The sequence below is a fragment of the Phytophthora parasitica genome (genome assembly GCF_000247585.1).
Source record: "Phytophthora parasitica INRA-310 unplaced genomic scaffold supercont2.80, whole genome shotgun sequence".
NCBI lineage: Eukaryota > Oomycota > Peronosporomycetes > Peronosporales > Peronosporaceae > Phytophthora > Phytophthora nicotianae.
The window spans coordinates 74,640-87,410 of NW_008649066.1; the positions used below are offsets into that span (position 1 = coordinate 74,640).

Below are 12,771 nucleotides of genomic sequence, written 5' to 3' on the forward strand. Positions count from 1 at the left end.
CTCATTCTGAGGTATTCCCAGTATAATCTTACAATTAGTTTTTGTGTGCTAAAAATGACCAAAAATATCGTTTTCAAACACCAAATAACATCCCAATTCGATCGATGCCGGACAATGTCTTCGGAGGCACGTGGTCTTCGGGGAGTGAAGATCGTGCCTCAGTACAAAGGGTACATAAGAACGGCTAAACACATTGAAATTTTGCCAATGTGGTGCAGTCTGACGTTACTGATTAATAAGTGTCACCAATAAAAAATTCTGATACCAAATCGCTAAATGCAATGTGTCTTGCAGTTTTATCCTTTTAAACAAGACTGATGATAGGGCTCTAGAAAGGAAAACGGAGAATGGGAAAGGCATCATGCAGTCTTCCTGTTACCATTGGCTAAAATTTCTCTCCATCTTTGATGTAGTCCACATCATTAATGGTGTGCGAGCTGTGTGGACGCGCTGCTCAGCCAAAGATTCCTCCCAGCCAAGTGCGCAGCCTCCGATCCGATTAAGCATGGCTGCCCCCGCAACGATTGCGCGCCCCACGGGCGAGACCCTGCGTGGCAAGCAGAAGGAGAAGGACGTGCGCATGTCCAACATCATCGCTGCGAAAGGTGCGTTTCCTCAGTTGCCATTTCCTTAACGCTAAACTCTATTTCTAACGCTATTTCTATCGAACTCCAGCCATCGCTAACGCGATCCGCACGAGTCTGGGACCTCGCGGCATGGACAAGATGATCCAGCAAGGCAACGGAGAAGTGATCATCTCCAACGACGGCGCCACAATCCTCAGCCAGATGCAGGTATACCACCCCACAGCCAAGATGCTGGTGGATCTGTCCAAGTCGCAGGATATCGAGGCCGGAGACGGCACCACCAGCGTCTGTGTCATCGCCGGCGCTCTACTCAGCGCCTGTGAGGACCTACTGCTTAAGGGCATTCACCCCACCAACATCTCGGAGGCTTTTGGTGTTGCTGCTGTTAAAGCCGAGGAGATCCTCACCGAAATGGCCAAGCCCGTGGAGCTCTCTAACCGTGAGGAGCTCATCAACTGTGTGAACACTTCACTGTCCTCTAAAGTCATCTCCGAGTACGCGGACCGCCTGTCCCCCATCGCCGTTGACGCTGTGCTGAAGGTCATCGACATTGCCACCGCCACTAACGTGGACCTGAACACCGTGCGTGTGGTAAAGCAGCTGGGCGGCACCATCGACGACTCGGAGCTGGTGGAAGGACTTGTTTTCAGTAAGGGATTCGACAAAACAGCGGCTGCTACGGCCCCCACGACCATCGAGAACGCTAAGATTGCGCTAATCCAGTTCTGCCTCTCAGCCCCGAAGGCTGATATGGAGAGCAACGTGGTGATCAACGACTATGCGGCCATGGACCGTATTCTACGTGAGGAACGCAAGTACATTCTCAACTTGTGCAAGAAGGTGAAGAAGTCTGGCGCCAATGTGCTGTTGATCCAGAAGAGCATCCTGCGGGACGCCACCAACGACTTGTCGCTGCACTTTTTGGCCAAGATGGGCATCCGTGTCATCACGGACATTGAACGGAACGACATTGAGCACATTGCCACGACGTTGGGCTGTCTGCCAGTGGCAAACATTGAGTACTTGACCCCGGAGAAGCTGGGAACGGCCGGATTGGTGCAGGAGGAGACTGTGGGCGGCCACAAGGTCGTCAAGATCACGGAGATCGTGAACCCGGGCAAGACCGTGTCGATCCTCGTACGTGGCTCCAACAAACTCGTGCTGGAGGAAGCTGATCGCTCGCTGCACGACGCTCTGTGTGTAGTGCGCTCGCTGGTTAAGAAGCGGTTCCTGATCTGCGGTGGCGGAGCTCCTGAGATTCAGGTGGCACAGAAGCTGGCGGCGTACGGGCGATCGCTGGAAGGCACGGCCAGTTACTGTCTGCAGTCGTTCGCTGACGCTATGGAGATTGTGCCCTACACACTGGCTGAGAACGCTGGTCTGCACCCGATTGGCATCGTCACGGAACTACGTGCTAAGCATGCGCAGGGACACACGAGCATGGGCATCAATGTGCGCAAGGGAGCTATTAGTGATATGTATGAGCTCAACGTACTGCAGCCGCTGCTGGTCAACACGAGCGAGATCTCGCTGGCCACCGAGTGCGTGCGCATGATCCTCAAGATTGACGACATCGTGATGGTCCGGTAAATAGGTACAATAGCTGATCGCATACGCTGCTTTACAGGGGCTCATTACCAAGACACTTTTTTCTTAACAGGTACTATTGTGATTGGCAATTATTTGTGTGCTTACACTTCGCTCTCCTTGTCTCCTTTCAGCCAGCAGGTGCCTCCATCCTGATCTTTCCACGTGAAGGCGTTGCATCCTCCTGTAGTTTTGCACACTGAGCAGCACTTGTCGGAAGTTTTGCAGTCAATGTGACACCGTGAGGTTCCGCGACGTTATCGTCAAGTGCAGAGCAACTCGTGGCAGATTTGAGAACTCCAGACACCGCCCCGCTACTGGTTTTGACGGCTCCCTTACCGCTCTTGAGCCAGCAAGTACCTCTGTTGTAGTCTGTCCAAGTGAACGCGACGCAGCCGTTCCAGTTGGAGCAGATCGAGCAACATCCGGCGGCTATAGAACTATATGCTGACCCGATGTCGTCGCCCTGGAAGTCCACGTTATTTTCCAGAGCCGAGCAAGTGTTTAGAACTATATCAGAGTCGAGGTACGCCTTGACCTGATCACCAGCTTCACGACCGATGTACATGATGAAGCCGTATGGGTTGACTGTACTGTCCTTCATGGCGCTAGCGTCGGCTACGAACACATTGCTCAAGCCGATGACCCGCAGCTTCTCGTCAGCGCAACGTTCCACGTCACTAGCATCACTCGAGGCGTAGCAAGTGCCACCGAAGAAGTACGAGATGTAGCTGCCCGTGGATGCTACAAAGTCAGCCACGGCTGCCGGATCCGACCCGGTTTTCGAGATAAAAGTCGCTCCGTTGTCCTCCATCATCTGCACCATTTTCTGGACGTACGACTGCATCGCTGCCAGGTCGCGAGATGTGCCGACATAGGCGTCTCCATCGTTAAACGCTCGCCAGTCGCCGTTGCTGTCGAAGCCGGAATGAGCGCGTGACTCGGGGTTGATGACGTACATGGCTATGGTGAAAGCGTTCTCTTGTTGGTGAAGCCCACCGAACCCGTGAGTGTGGACGTTGGACTGGAATTCGTACATGCGGCCTTGCACTTCATAGCTTTCGAAGCTGATGAGCGTGGGTCCCGCACCTGCCCACGGTCCAGTGTGGCTCTTGTTCATGTACTGGTTGATGGCCTCAGCAGGTCGATTGTCAAAGACAAACGCCTTCATGTCTGGGTGCGAGAACGAGACGTACATGAGGTTGGCGTCGAACAAGTTGCGTCCTACATTAGGGTTTGCTACGCGTCCTGCATCCTGCGAGACGCCAGTGTAGCCGCCAATACGTTCGAGGAGATCCAGCTGCGTGTTCGAGCCCACACCGCTTTGAATCAATACCTTTGGCGTGCTTAGAGCGCCTGCCGCCATTAAAACAGCACCTCGAGCACTTAGGAAGACCTGGGATCCACCGTTGTACACAACTCCAGTGGCTTTACCATCCTTGTCACGGATTAAGTAGTCGACTTTGGCTTCGGTTAGGAGTTGAACGTTGCCTCGAGTACTCATGGGTCCCCAAAACGCTGCAGCAGGGGAGTCACGCTTGCCATCTTTTATTGTGAATGGAGTGTGGCCGAACGTCTTGTGCTTGTTGTTCCGTGCTACCGGATCATTGAGTCTTGTCTCGACGTAACCGAGTGATAACAAACCTTTCGACACGATGGAGTAACCCTCTTGAGAGTACCATTTTCCATCGGGGGAAGGCACATCAGTGTGGCCATGCATCTTCTCGTTCTCGTCCATCTTGGCATTCATCTGGGACGCTGGGAATGGCCATTGAGACTGGTTCGTGTAGGCATCAGGTGGACGGAAGTAGGTGACAGAGTTGATGGACGAACATCCACCGACAGTCTTGCCGAGCCACATGTAGGCGTCCGTGATCCAGTCAACGCGGTATTGTTCGTTCTCCGGGTTGTACATGATGAGGTCGTACTCGGCAGGAATGTCGAACTTGGTGAGCCCGCTGTCTTTGGCGTATTCAGGGGCATCGGTTCCTCCCGTTGCTGCCATAGATTTTGGGCCAGCTTCGAGGATCAACACTGACACGTTGGGATCGCGAGATAGGTACTCTGCAGCAACAAGGCCACCAGGACCGCTGCCCACCACAATGACGTCGAAGGTTTGAGCATGGGCGATAGAGTTGGTTGCAAGCGATGCACACGTCCACAAAGCGAGACCAAACCAACGCATGGTAACGCAGTAGTTGAAGGTTTGAACTGTTGGTACCGTCGACTTCGGATCGAGACGGTTGAATTGCAAGTGAGGATTTATCAGATTCCCGTCGCATGAAATACCTGACCGATCGATTACTTGAACGCGGCATAGCTTTGTTGAGATGCTATCCGCAATCTCCAACTGGTTGAAGAGTAACCCCTCGTTACGTTGGTCGGTTTGAAGCTGAATAAACACAAACATCATCTGCTGCTACTACTGGTACTGCAGTCTCAAAGCCACAAAGGCCGATAAGAACGCGAACTGCTGGAAACGAATGCTCATAAAGCCACTAAAAGTATCGTCTGTTCCTACTTCATGCAGTCGATAGAATTGCTATCAAGTGCTTAGTACTATAGTTGTAACTTCAACACAACGTAGTAAAAGGGTTCTCTGTTCATATCGGTGGATACTTTATAATACAACCACGCCTCGGTCCTCGTGGGGTTCTTTATCTACAACACTAGCTCGCAATTTACACCGACGGTGGGCCGGGTAAGTGGTTGATGTTGTTGAGCGCCATCGCGTGGTATGTCTGTGTGGCGTGGTCGAAGTCGATGACGTTGACACATGTGTTGTTCTGATCAATCTCCGTCATGTGCGTCAGCTCGCCATGCAGCATCTGAGCCAGCACAATCTTATTGAAGCGACCGTGCGTGACCATGAGAACCTGCTCTTTGGGCGGCGTGTTGCTTACAACTTCAGTGATCTTCTTGACGCCACGGTGCACCACATCCATCGGACTCTCACCACCAGGCCAAGAAGCGTTGTATTCGCCCTGTTTCCACCGCTTGAACATAGTGTGGATCTCTTCTTCGTGCACCTCCATCGGGTGGCCTTCGAGCTTGCCGAAGTTCATCTCCTCTACCTCTTGGAACGGCTGCACCTCAATCTTCGGGTGGAGCTGTGCTACCGTGTCTGCTGTCTGGAATGCACGCTTCAAGGAGCTGCTGTAAATGGCGCTCAGAGGCACGTCCTTCATGGCTTTAGCCAGGTATTTTGCCTGCTCCACTCCCTCAGCGTTCAGGGGCATATTGACGCCGCGACCTTGAAGCTTGCGCTGCATGTTGTAGTCTACGGTACGTTTAGTACAGATTTCGATACGGCACAATGGTCTTCAGTGGCTCACCTGTCTGGCCGTGTCGGCATAGATAAAGTCGAGAGCATCCGTCCGACAGGGGCGGCAGTTGTTGCGCAATGGTGCGTGGCTTGTTCTCGCTGCCGTTAACGTGGTCGAGCTGCAGTTGGAACTGAGCCGGGTGCTGGCGGTGCGGAGCCATAGTGACGACGGACTAATAAGCGCGAGTAGAGATACAGAGACCCCGCTTAGGAGGCGTGTTCAGCACGAAGTAAAAGTCTGAATAACTCCATGCCGACAAGACGCCAATCGAGGACGTTTAATGCATCAGGCTCGAGGATGAACGGCGGTTAGAGAAGGACGCTCAGTATGTGACATGGTACAGCAATCGCTTTGCAAATCGTGCAGGCAGGACGAGCAGCATGACTAGGGGAGCGTAGTGTGCAGGTTATAGACCAATCAAAGTGAGATACAACCAGCAGTATACGAATGAGAGATCGTCACGACCAACTTGCTTAAAAGCGACTCTCGTCCATCCGACCTCAGTGAGTCCTTCAATCGAACGACCACAAGAATTTTGGAGCATGCGTTGGCTCCAAACTTCTTCAGGAAGATCGCAACGCCAAATGGCTTTACGTGTACACTGCGCTTTGCCTGCACAAATACATGTATCCGCCGGCGCGAAAGCGATAGCGCATTGCGGACTGACTTACAATACTACAATGACGATAATGACAGAAAACAGGAGCGTAAATCATAATGCTATCAACGTTTAGGTTGACTGATTTTTAAAAAATGAATACTATCACCAAATTACACCAGCACGATGGATATGTCGCTGGGTGAAAGCCTGTAGTCGGTTGGTGTCTTAAGCTCCCGTTTCTTGGCGTCACGCCTCTTCTTGACGTACACGAGCCCCACGAGAGCAAGGATGCAGCAGGACACACCGACAACGATGTTTAGGGCGGTGTTTGGACCCTGCACCAAACTCTCAGACTCGGAGGTTGTACTTGTTGACTCAGTCGATGCCGATAGAGCCAATTTGTTGCTGGAGATTATCGGGGGTTGCGTAGGAGCAGTGGTACTGGTGATGTTCGGAAAGACGCACTCCCAATGGTCGAGAGGAGTGATCACGCACTGGGCATCCACCGGTGCAACGCATCCAGTGGAGTAGCTTCGAGATGTCTCGACGCAGTGCTCGACGGCGGCGTCTCCCTCCGCTGGACAAGCTCCCGACACTTGCTTTGCCGATCCAGCCACCTTGGCACCACACACGGGCCCCTTGATGCAGTAAGTCGCGTCACCCTTGACATTAACGAGGGTGCATGACTCTTTCTCTTCTTCCGCAAATGTGATGAGGTTGCGCTGAACTGGAAACGTGCTCATGTTCAACAAAGGTTGACTTGGAGAATGGAGCTTGGCAGCAAGTTGTAAAGTGGTGGCTGTTTCACGGTGAAATTCACCACGCAATTCTGGTCTTGACATCCAGGCTGGATGATCCAGCCCTCACAGCCGCCCCCTTCCGTACATTCTCACTCGGATCAGAAGTACCAAAGCACTTGCCGGGCAAGTTGCTTCCGCCCAGGATTTGGTGGTACATGTACCAGTTGATCAAAAACGCGAAATTTCTTGCGTAAACCCAGGATGTCGGGTACCCAATAACTGGTACATGCATCAGCTCGTGAAAAACGCGAAATTACTTGTGTAACCTTGATGTCGGACGAACAGGACGCGAATGGGTTAGATGCGACGCTGAGCTTCGTGGAGGAATTCGTTGCCGAGACCTTCTCGTCGAACGAGATACCAGCTCTATCCCCAAGTCCTTCGATGTTCTCGTCGTCGACGTCGCGTTTTCCAGATGCAACACGTTGCGATTTCTACGAGCCAGTCACAGACCCAACTGTCATGCTAGCTGAGACTTTGGCCATGGCTCCTTTACCGAGAGTAGATCAATGCAACCATGCAGCTCATACTGGTCCAAAACAGTCTCAACCGACGAGTAAGAAGCGAAGCTCGACTAAGCCAAGGAAACCTCAAGCCAATCCGAACCGTGTTCGGAACGAGCTCCGCTTTGAGCCTGCATACCTTCGAGAGAAGGCTGCACAGCTGGAGCAGGAGTTGAGCTCACTGCAGAAAAAACAACAGGCGAATTCAGACGCTCTAACTGTCCGAAGACAGACCCCAACGGTGATCATCGTCCCTCATGGAGGCTTGACACAAGAACATGAAGCGTGGAAAGGGATAGCTGCACGTCAGCGAATGCGTCGTGAGGGTGCAGAGCGCGAAAACTCACGACTGAGGATTATTGTGGAGAAGCAGAGAAAAATCGCGGTTGATTTGGCCAAATTACTGCGGAAACGAGTACGTGAACACACAATTATCATCAAATTTACGGGCGATACAATGCAAGTTCAAAGGAGAATTTTTGACGATGTTGCTGCGCTCGTTTGACTTTGTATAGGTTGCCGAGTCCTCACAAATTAAGGACCCACACACAGAAGAGCGCCGCCTTAGTTGTGTACTTGACTTTCATGGCGATATTGGCGAGTTTCGAGAGCTGTTTGGACACCTTGAGGCTGCATATAGTGAGGTGGACACTGTGCTGGCAGCCAACGGTCTAGCAACGATGGAGCTACCGACCAATGATGTTCATATCCGTGAAGGCGTTGATGGCAAATATCTCGAGTTCTTTGCCAACAAAGTAGTACCGTTTGGCCTTCACGAAACAGCAGAGGCTGCATGGGACCATTTTAAAGGTGCAGATAAACACTGCGGGAATGGCGGCATTTATGAGAAGGCAGCAAAGGTACACACATTCTTTTTTTTTTCTGGTGGTTAATCGCAATAATGTCTAATGCGTGCTCCTCCAGAACCTTGACCAGCCTTATACAGTCCTCGAAGACTTCACAAAAGAACTATACTCCAATAGTTCTCGAGCTGATATGAAGGCCAAGCAGATTGTGCGCCGCTACATTGAGGCAGAGCGCGAGATAGTAGTGTTCGTGTCAAGAGTATCTCCCACTGAGATCCGACACAAGGCGATCGAGGGTATGACGTACCATCTACGAGGTTACGTCGTTACGAAGCCGTCTCCTGCTTCCTCGCCTGGACATGAATTGACGATGTTGCAGTTCTGCTCTCGCATCTCCATCGACAAACAGCCCGGAATAATATACGATCGCGAGCATATCCGAACAGTTATCCGATTTCTCATCGGCAATACTGTGGGCAACATCCGCTGCTACCAAGAGCGAATTGAGAACTCACTAATTGATAAAGCCTTGCAACAATGACTCATTATAACCCAATAACATTCATGACGTAACCTTGACGGAACATACTCAAATCAAGTCTTTTGCGTAAACCATAACCATTACCACACAGTTCGGAATATCGGAACAGTTATAGCATGGCGTTCTTGGACGATGAGGATGCCATGCGCGCCTTTGAGGCCACGCTTAACTTTGTGGAGGAGTACGCGAATGACTCGCTGAACCCGCCTTCCCTCCCTTCGCTCATCGACAGCTCCGATGCCTCCAGTTCTTTGGCGTTCCGATTGTCGGATGCCATCCCGTCGGAATTATTAGAGGATGATAATGCCTCTACCACCAATACGTCAATGACCCTGCCGCTGGTAATGGCAGAGCAGCTTGCAAACTCAACTGCAGCTGGATTCCAGATAGGAACATCGTCGGCTCCGAAGCCTCAGCCGTCCAAGCAGCGCAAGTCGAACCGACCTAGAAAACCGCAAGCGAATCCGAATCGCGTTCGGAATGAGCTCCGATTCGAATTGGCTTATCTTCGTGAGAAGGTGTCACAGTTGGAGCAGGAGCTGAGCTCATTACAGTTGAATACAGAGGTGAAGATACTGCGTGACGGAAGAACAAAGCAAAATGGCGATGCGGTGTCGAATACGCAGCTCGCCAGCTCGCCGCAGGTGCTTGGTGCTTGGAAAGGGATAGCTGGACGACAGAGGCAGAGAAGAGAGGACGCTGAGCGCGAAAATGCGAGACTGAGAATCATTGTAGAGCGTCAGCGGAAGGTGGCAGTTGATTTGAGCGAGTTATTGCGGAAACGAGTACGTGCTTGTCTAAAAACTGAGGTGCTCCGCCATCTTAAATATTTTTTTTTAATGTTTTGCTGGTGTAGATGACGGAATGCGCGAATGTCAGCGACCCTTATGTATCTGAACGGCGCTTGAGTCGCGTGATTGACTTCCGCGGGGATACTGGAGAGTTCCAAGAGCTCTTTCAGCACCTGGAAGACGCTTACCTCGAAGCAGACGACGTGCTTCAAGCCAATGGACTTGCGACGATGGACATTCCGACACATGATGTGCATATCCGTGAAGGCGTCGGCGGCAAATATCTCGAGTTTTTCTCCAATAAGGCACTGCCGTTTCCCTTGCAACAAACTTCGGAGGCAGCTTGGGATCATTTCAAGGGAGTAGACAAACACTGGGGCAACGGCGGACTGTACGAGAAGGCCACTAAGGTACGTGAGCCTTGCTTGACCTGTAGGCTATGTATTGGCCATCATCATTTTAACGATTGTTGCTCCGTAAACTCAGAACCTCGACCAGCCCTATACAGTTCTTGAGGACTTTACGAAGGAAATGTTCTCTAACAACTCAAAGGCGGACATGCAGTTGAAGCAGATTGTACGACGCTATGTCGATCCAGATCGCGACATCATTGTATTCGTTTCCAAAGTGTCGCCTATTGAGATCAAGAACAAGGCGATCGCAGGACTCACTTACCACCTCCGAGGCTACGTCATCACCAAGAAATCGCCAGTCTCCGTTCCTGGCCATGACCTCTCGCTGTTGCAGTTCTGCTCACGCATCTCCATCGATAAGGAGCCCGGCGTGAGCTACAATCCTAACCACATTCGTGCACTCACCCGGTTCTTGATCGGCAACACCGTCGGCAACATCCGATGCTACCAGGAGAGAATCGAGAACGCTCTGGTCGATCAAAATTTGAGGAAACAGCTTGTCGTGAGCTTCTAAAAAGGAAACTTCACTGTAGATTCATGTAACTTGAGTAAAAAGAAATAGTCCTGTTCCAGATCGTTCCTTTCTGATACGTCTACACCAAAATGCATGGTTTATGTATTCAATCTGGTGCTTATTCCGCATGTGAAACCCAAACCACAATTCAGTGCCAAGCGAGTGACACTTGTACCATTAGCCTAAAACGACTGGAATGGAGCTCGTCGGGGGCGACGATGATATGCGCGCGTTCGAGGCGACGCTGAGCTTCGTGGAGGAATATGCGAGCGACGCCTTCACGTCGATGGATCTCCCCAATCTCTCCGTCACTTCTGACGTGTCGAGCTCGTTTTCATTTCGGCTGGAAGACCAAATTCCGCCTGCAGACGTCGTTCCTTCGTCGTCGAGCTCCCCCACGTCGTCTGTCGGCACCATTGACACTTCGGCCATGACGCCGATCAACTCGACGGGTCGGTTCTCAATGGGCGTCTCGAATGATGCTCCGACCACTACGCAAGCCTCGAAACCCCGGAAGTCGACTAGAAAAAGAAAACCTCAAGCCAACCCGAACCGGGCACGCAATGAGCTCCGCTTTGAGCTTGCATTCCTTCGTGAGAAGGTAACGCAATTGCAGCAGGAATTGCAGTCGCTGCAGCCGACGCAGGACAAAATGATTTGTGACGGAGAATCGACGCTTGCTACCACATCAAATGGTCGTTCCCGTCCGTCGTCACAAGTGCTTTGTGCGTGGAAGGGAGTGGCAGATCGGCAATTGCGACGACGCGAAGACTCGGAGCGTGAGAATGCGCGCTTGAGACTTAATGTGGAGCACCAGCGGAAGGTGGCCATCGATTTGACAAAACTGCTACGCAAGCGAGTACGTTCTCTATATCGGACAGTTGAAAAAGTTTGTTCTAACATGTTTATGTGGTATTTAGATGGCTGAGTGTGCGGAATCTCAAGATCCGAGTGTCAAGGAGAACCGGTTTACTCGAGTGCTGGACTACCATGGCGACTTGGCCGAGTTCCAGGAGCTGTTCCCAATTCTGGAAGAAACCTACCACGGTTTAGACACCGTACTGGAGGAAACTGGTCTTGCGACTATGGATATCCCCACTGAAGACGTGCACATCCGTGAAGGAGTTGGCGGTAAATACGTTGAATTCTTCGCGAACAAAGTTCTTCCTTTCGGGCTTAGTGACACAACGGAGGCCGCATGGGACCACTTCAAGGGGATTGATAAGCATTGTGGTAACGGCGAATTGTACGAAAAGGCAGCGATGGTACGTTTTACTGATCGGAATGCTTGAGGAATATCAGTTGCTCACTTGCTTGTTGACGTTGTTTTAGAATCTAGACCAGCCCTTCACAATTATCGAAGACTTCACAAAGGAGGTTTACTCCAATAGTTCTCGCGCAGACATGGAGATGAAGCAGATCGTGCGGCGCTACGTGGAGCCAGATCGGGATGTTATCATCTTTGTTTGTCGAGGAAAACCCATTGAGATCAAACACAAGGCAATTGCTGGATTGACGTATCATCTTCGTAGCTATGTCGTCGCCAAGCGAGCTCCAGCTTCGACCGCAGACCACGATTTGTCGCTGCTGCAGTTTTGCTCACGGATCTCAATCGACAAAGAGCCTGGCGTGGTGTACGACCCTGTTCATGTTAGGGCGTTGACCAGATTTTTGATTGGAAATACTGCAGGCAACCTTCGATGCTATCAGGAGCGGATCGAGAACGCGCTGGTAGATCAAGCTTTGAAGCGTCAACTGCAGTGACTGTGGAAGCTTGCCTTGGCTGGCTTTCACTTGGCTTGAACACTCAGATTTGTGCATAATACAACTCAAAACCCTTCTCTTTAACAAAAAAAACAAAGTTTAAGCCAGATTTACCATCCGTTCACAAAAATGAGGACATTTCAGAATGATGGTCAAATCGTCAAGTCATTTTGCCCATAATAATCCCGCCTCCCTGGCAGCAGGTCACGGGTCATTTCGTCGAGAACATCGCGATCGTGCCCTCTGCTGCTAGATTTCGCATTTCATAGGCTAGATACACTATTATCTAATCCATCGACCTTGAAGCGTTTCTAGACCCAGCAGATAAGTGCATATTTTCCGATTGTACGCCTGTAGCCAGCACCTTTGTAGTGTTGCTTGTTCAGAAGAATGCGAATTGCGAACTGAGATCAATTAAGTTCAAAGACGAAAACTAACCCGCCACTAGCTGTCCCTAGCACGCGTAGAGTAGATGAGCAAATATCCAATTACCTGCCGAAGACCTCTGGTAACGTTAGCCGCGTGAGCTGTTGTTGGC

The 12,771-nt window shown here is 51.2% G+C and overlaps 7 protein-coding genes across 7 annotated transcripts; 4 read left to right on the forward strand and 3 right to left on the reverse strand.

Moving 5' to 3' along the window:
- Positions 1 to 435: 435 nt before the first annotated feature.
- PPTG_18230 (T-complex protein 1, delta subunit) lies at positions 436 to 2,266 on the forward strand. Its single transcript, XM_008916192.1, has 2 exons — positions 436 to 605; positions 676 to 2,266. Exons 1-2 carry the CDS (start codon positions 506 to 508, stop codon positions 2,175 to 2,177), a joined length of 1,602 nt encoding a protein of 533 aa, XP_008914440.1. The 5' UTR covers positions 436 to 505; the 3' UTR covers positions 2,178 to 2,266.
- PPTG_18231 (hypothetical protein) lies at positions 2,172 to 4,438 on the reverse strand. Its single transcript, XM_008916193.1, has one exon. It carries the CDS (start codon positions 4,357 to 4,359, stop codon positions 2,305 to 2,307), a length of 2,055 nt encoding a protein of 684 aa, XP_008914441.1. The 5' UTR covers positions 4,360 to 4,438; the 3' UTR covers positions 2,172 to 2,304.
- A 161-nt stretch (positions 4,439 to 4,599) lies between these two features.
- Positions 4,600 to 5,819, reverse strand: PPTG_18232 (hypothetical protein). The gene is made up of 2 exons (XM_008916194.1): positions 5,510 to 5,819; positions 4,600 to 5,454 (listed from the first exon to the last, which is right to left on the reverse strand). Exons 1-2 carry the CDS (start codon positions 5,658 to 5,660, stop codon positions 4,856 to 4,858), a joined length of 750 nt encoding a protein of 249 aa, XP_008914442.1. The 5' UTR covers positions 5,661 to 5,819; the 3' UTR covers positions 4,600 to 4,855.
- A 386-nt stretch (positions 5,820 to 6,205) lies between these two features.
- On the reverse strand, positions 6,206 to 7,044 carry PPTG_18233 (hypothetical protein). Its single transcript, XM_008916195.1, has one exon. It carries the CDS (start codon positions 6,941 to 6,943, stop codon positions 6,272 to 6,274), a length of 672 nt encoding a protein of 223 aa, XP_008914443.1. The 5' UTR covers positions 6,944 to 7,044; the 3' UTR covers positions 6,206 to 6,271.
- Positions 7,045 to 7,166: 122 nt separating this feature from the next.
- Positions 7,167 to 8,825, forward strand: PPTG_18234 (hypothetical protein). Its single transcript, XM_008916196.1, has 3 exons — positions 7,167 to 7,819; positions 7,920 to 8,264; positions 8,329 to 8,825. Exons 1-3 carry the CDS (start codon positions 7,172 to 7,174, stop codon positions 8,749 to 8,751), a joined length of 1,416 nt encoding a protein of 471 aa, XP_008914444.1. The 5' UTR covers positions 7,167 to 7,171; the 3' UTR covers positions 8,752 to 8,825.
- Positions 8,808 to 10,546, forward strand: PPTG_18235 (hypothetical protein). Its single transcript, XM_008916197.1, has 3 exons — positions 8,808 to 9,536; positions 9,608 to 9,952; positions 10,029 to 10,546. The coding sequence occupies exons 1-3, from the start codon at positions 8,868 to 8,870 to the stop codon at positions 10,467 to 10,469; spliced, it is 1,455 nt and encodes a 484-aa protein (XP_008914445.1). The 5' UTR covers positions 8,808 to 8,867; the 3' UTR covers positions 10,470 to 10,546.
- On the forward strand, positions 10,519 to 12,373 carry PPTG_18236 (hypothetical protein). Its single transcript, XM_008916198.1, has 3 exons — positions 10,519 to 11,328; positions 11,390 to 11,734; positions 11,802 to 12,373. The coding sequence occupies exons 1-3, from the start codon at positions 10,666 to 10,668 to the stop codon at positions 12,231 to 12,233; spliced, it is 1,440 nt and encodes a 479-aa protein (XP_008914446.1). The 5' UTR covers positions 10,519 to 10,665; the 3' UTR covers positions 12,234 to 12,373.
- The last annotated feature ends 398 nt before the right edge of the window (positions 12,374 to 12,771 follow it).

Excerpts from the sequence above, each read along its gene's own strand:
- PPTG_18234 (XM_008916196.1), top strand. The coding sequence starts at position 7,172 with ATGTCGGACGAACAGGACGCGAATGGGTTAGATGCGACGCTGAGCTTC. Across the intron at positions 7,820-7,919 it reads CCAAATTACTGCGGAAACGA|GTTGCCGAGTCCTCACAAAT; the intron begins GTACGTGAACAC and ends GACTTTGTATAG. Across the intron at positions 8,265-8,328 it reads TTTATGAGAAGGCAGCAAAG|AACCTTGACCAGCCTTATAC; the intron begins GTACACACATTC and ends GTGCTCCTCCAG.
- PPTG_18233 (XM_008916195.1), bottom strand. The coding sequence starts at position 6,943 with ATGTCAAGACCAGAATTGCGTGGTGAATTTCACCGTGAAACAGCCACC.
- PPTG_18232 (XM_008916194.1), bottom strand. The coding sequence starts at position 5,660 with ATGGCTCCGCACCGCCAGCACCCGGCTCAGTTCCAACTGCAGCTCGAC. Across the intron at positions 5,455-5,509 it reads ATGCCGACACGGCCAGACAG|ACTACAACATGCAGCGCAAG; the intron begins GTGAGCCACTGA and ends AACGTACCGTAG.
- PPTG_18230 (XM_008916192.1), top strand. The coding sequence starts at position 506 with ATGGCTGCCCCCGCAACGATTGCGCGCCCCACGGGCGAGACCCTGCGT. Across the intron at positions 606-675 it reads CAACATCATCGCTGCGAAAG|CCATCGCTAACGCGATCCGC; the intron begins GTGCGTTTCCTC and ends ATCGAACTCCAG.
- PPTG_18236 (XM_008916198.1), top strand. The coding sequence starts at position 10,666 with ATGGAGCTCGTCGGGGGCGACGATGATATGCGCGCGTTCGAGGCGACG. Across the intron at positions 11,329-11,389 it reads CAAAACTGCTACGCAAGCGA|ATGGCTGAGTGTGCGGAATC; the intron begins GTACGTTCTCTA and ends TGTGGTATTTAG. Across the intron at positions 11,735-11,801 it reads TGTACGAAAAGGCAGCGATG|AATCTAGACCAGCCCTTCAC; the intron begins GTACGTTTTACT and ends ACGTTGTTTTAG.
- PPTG_18231 (XM_008916193.1), bottom strand. The coding sequence starts at position 4,359 with ATGCGTTGGTTTGGTCTCGCTTTGTGGACGTGTGCATCGCTTGCAACC.
- PPTG_18235 (XM_008916197.1), top strand. The coding sequence starts at position 8,868 with ATGGCGTTCTTGGACGATGAGGATGCCATGCGCGCCTTTGAGGCCACG. Across the intron at positions 9,537-9,607 it reads GCGAGTTATTGCGGAAACGA|ATGACGGAATGCGCGAATGT; the intron begins GTACGTGCTTGT and ends TTGCTGGTGTAG. Across the intron at positions 9,953-10,028 it reads TGTACGAGAAGGCCACTAAG|AACCTCGACCAGCCCTATAC; the intron begins GTACGTGAGCCT and ends CCGTAAACTCAG.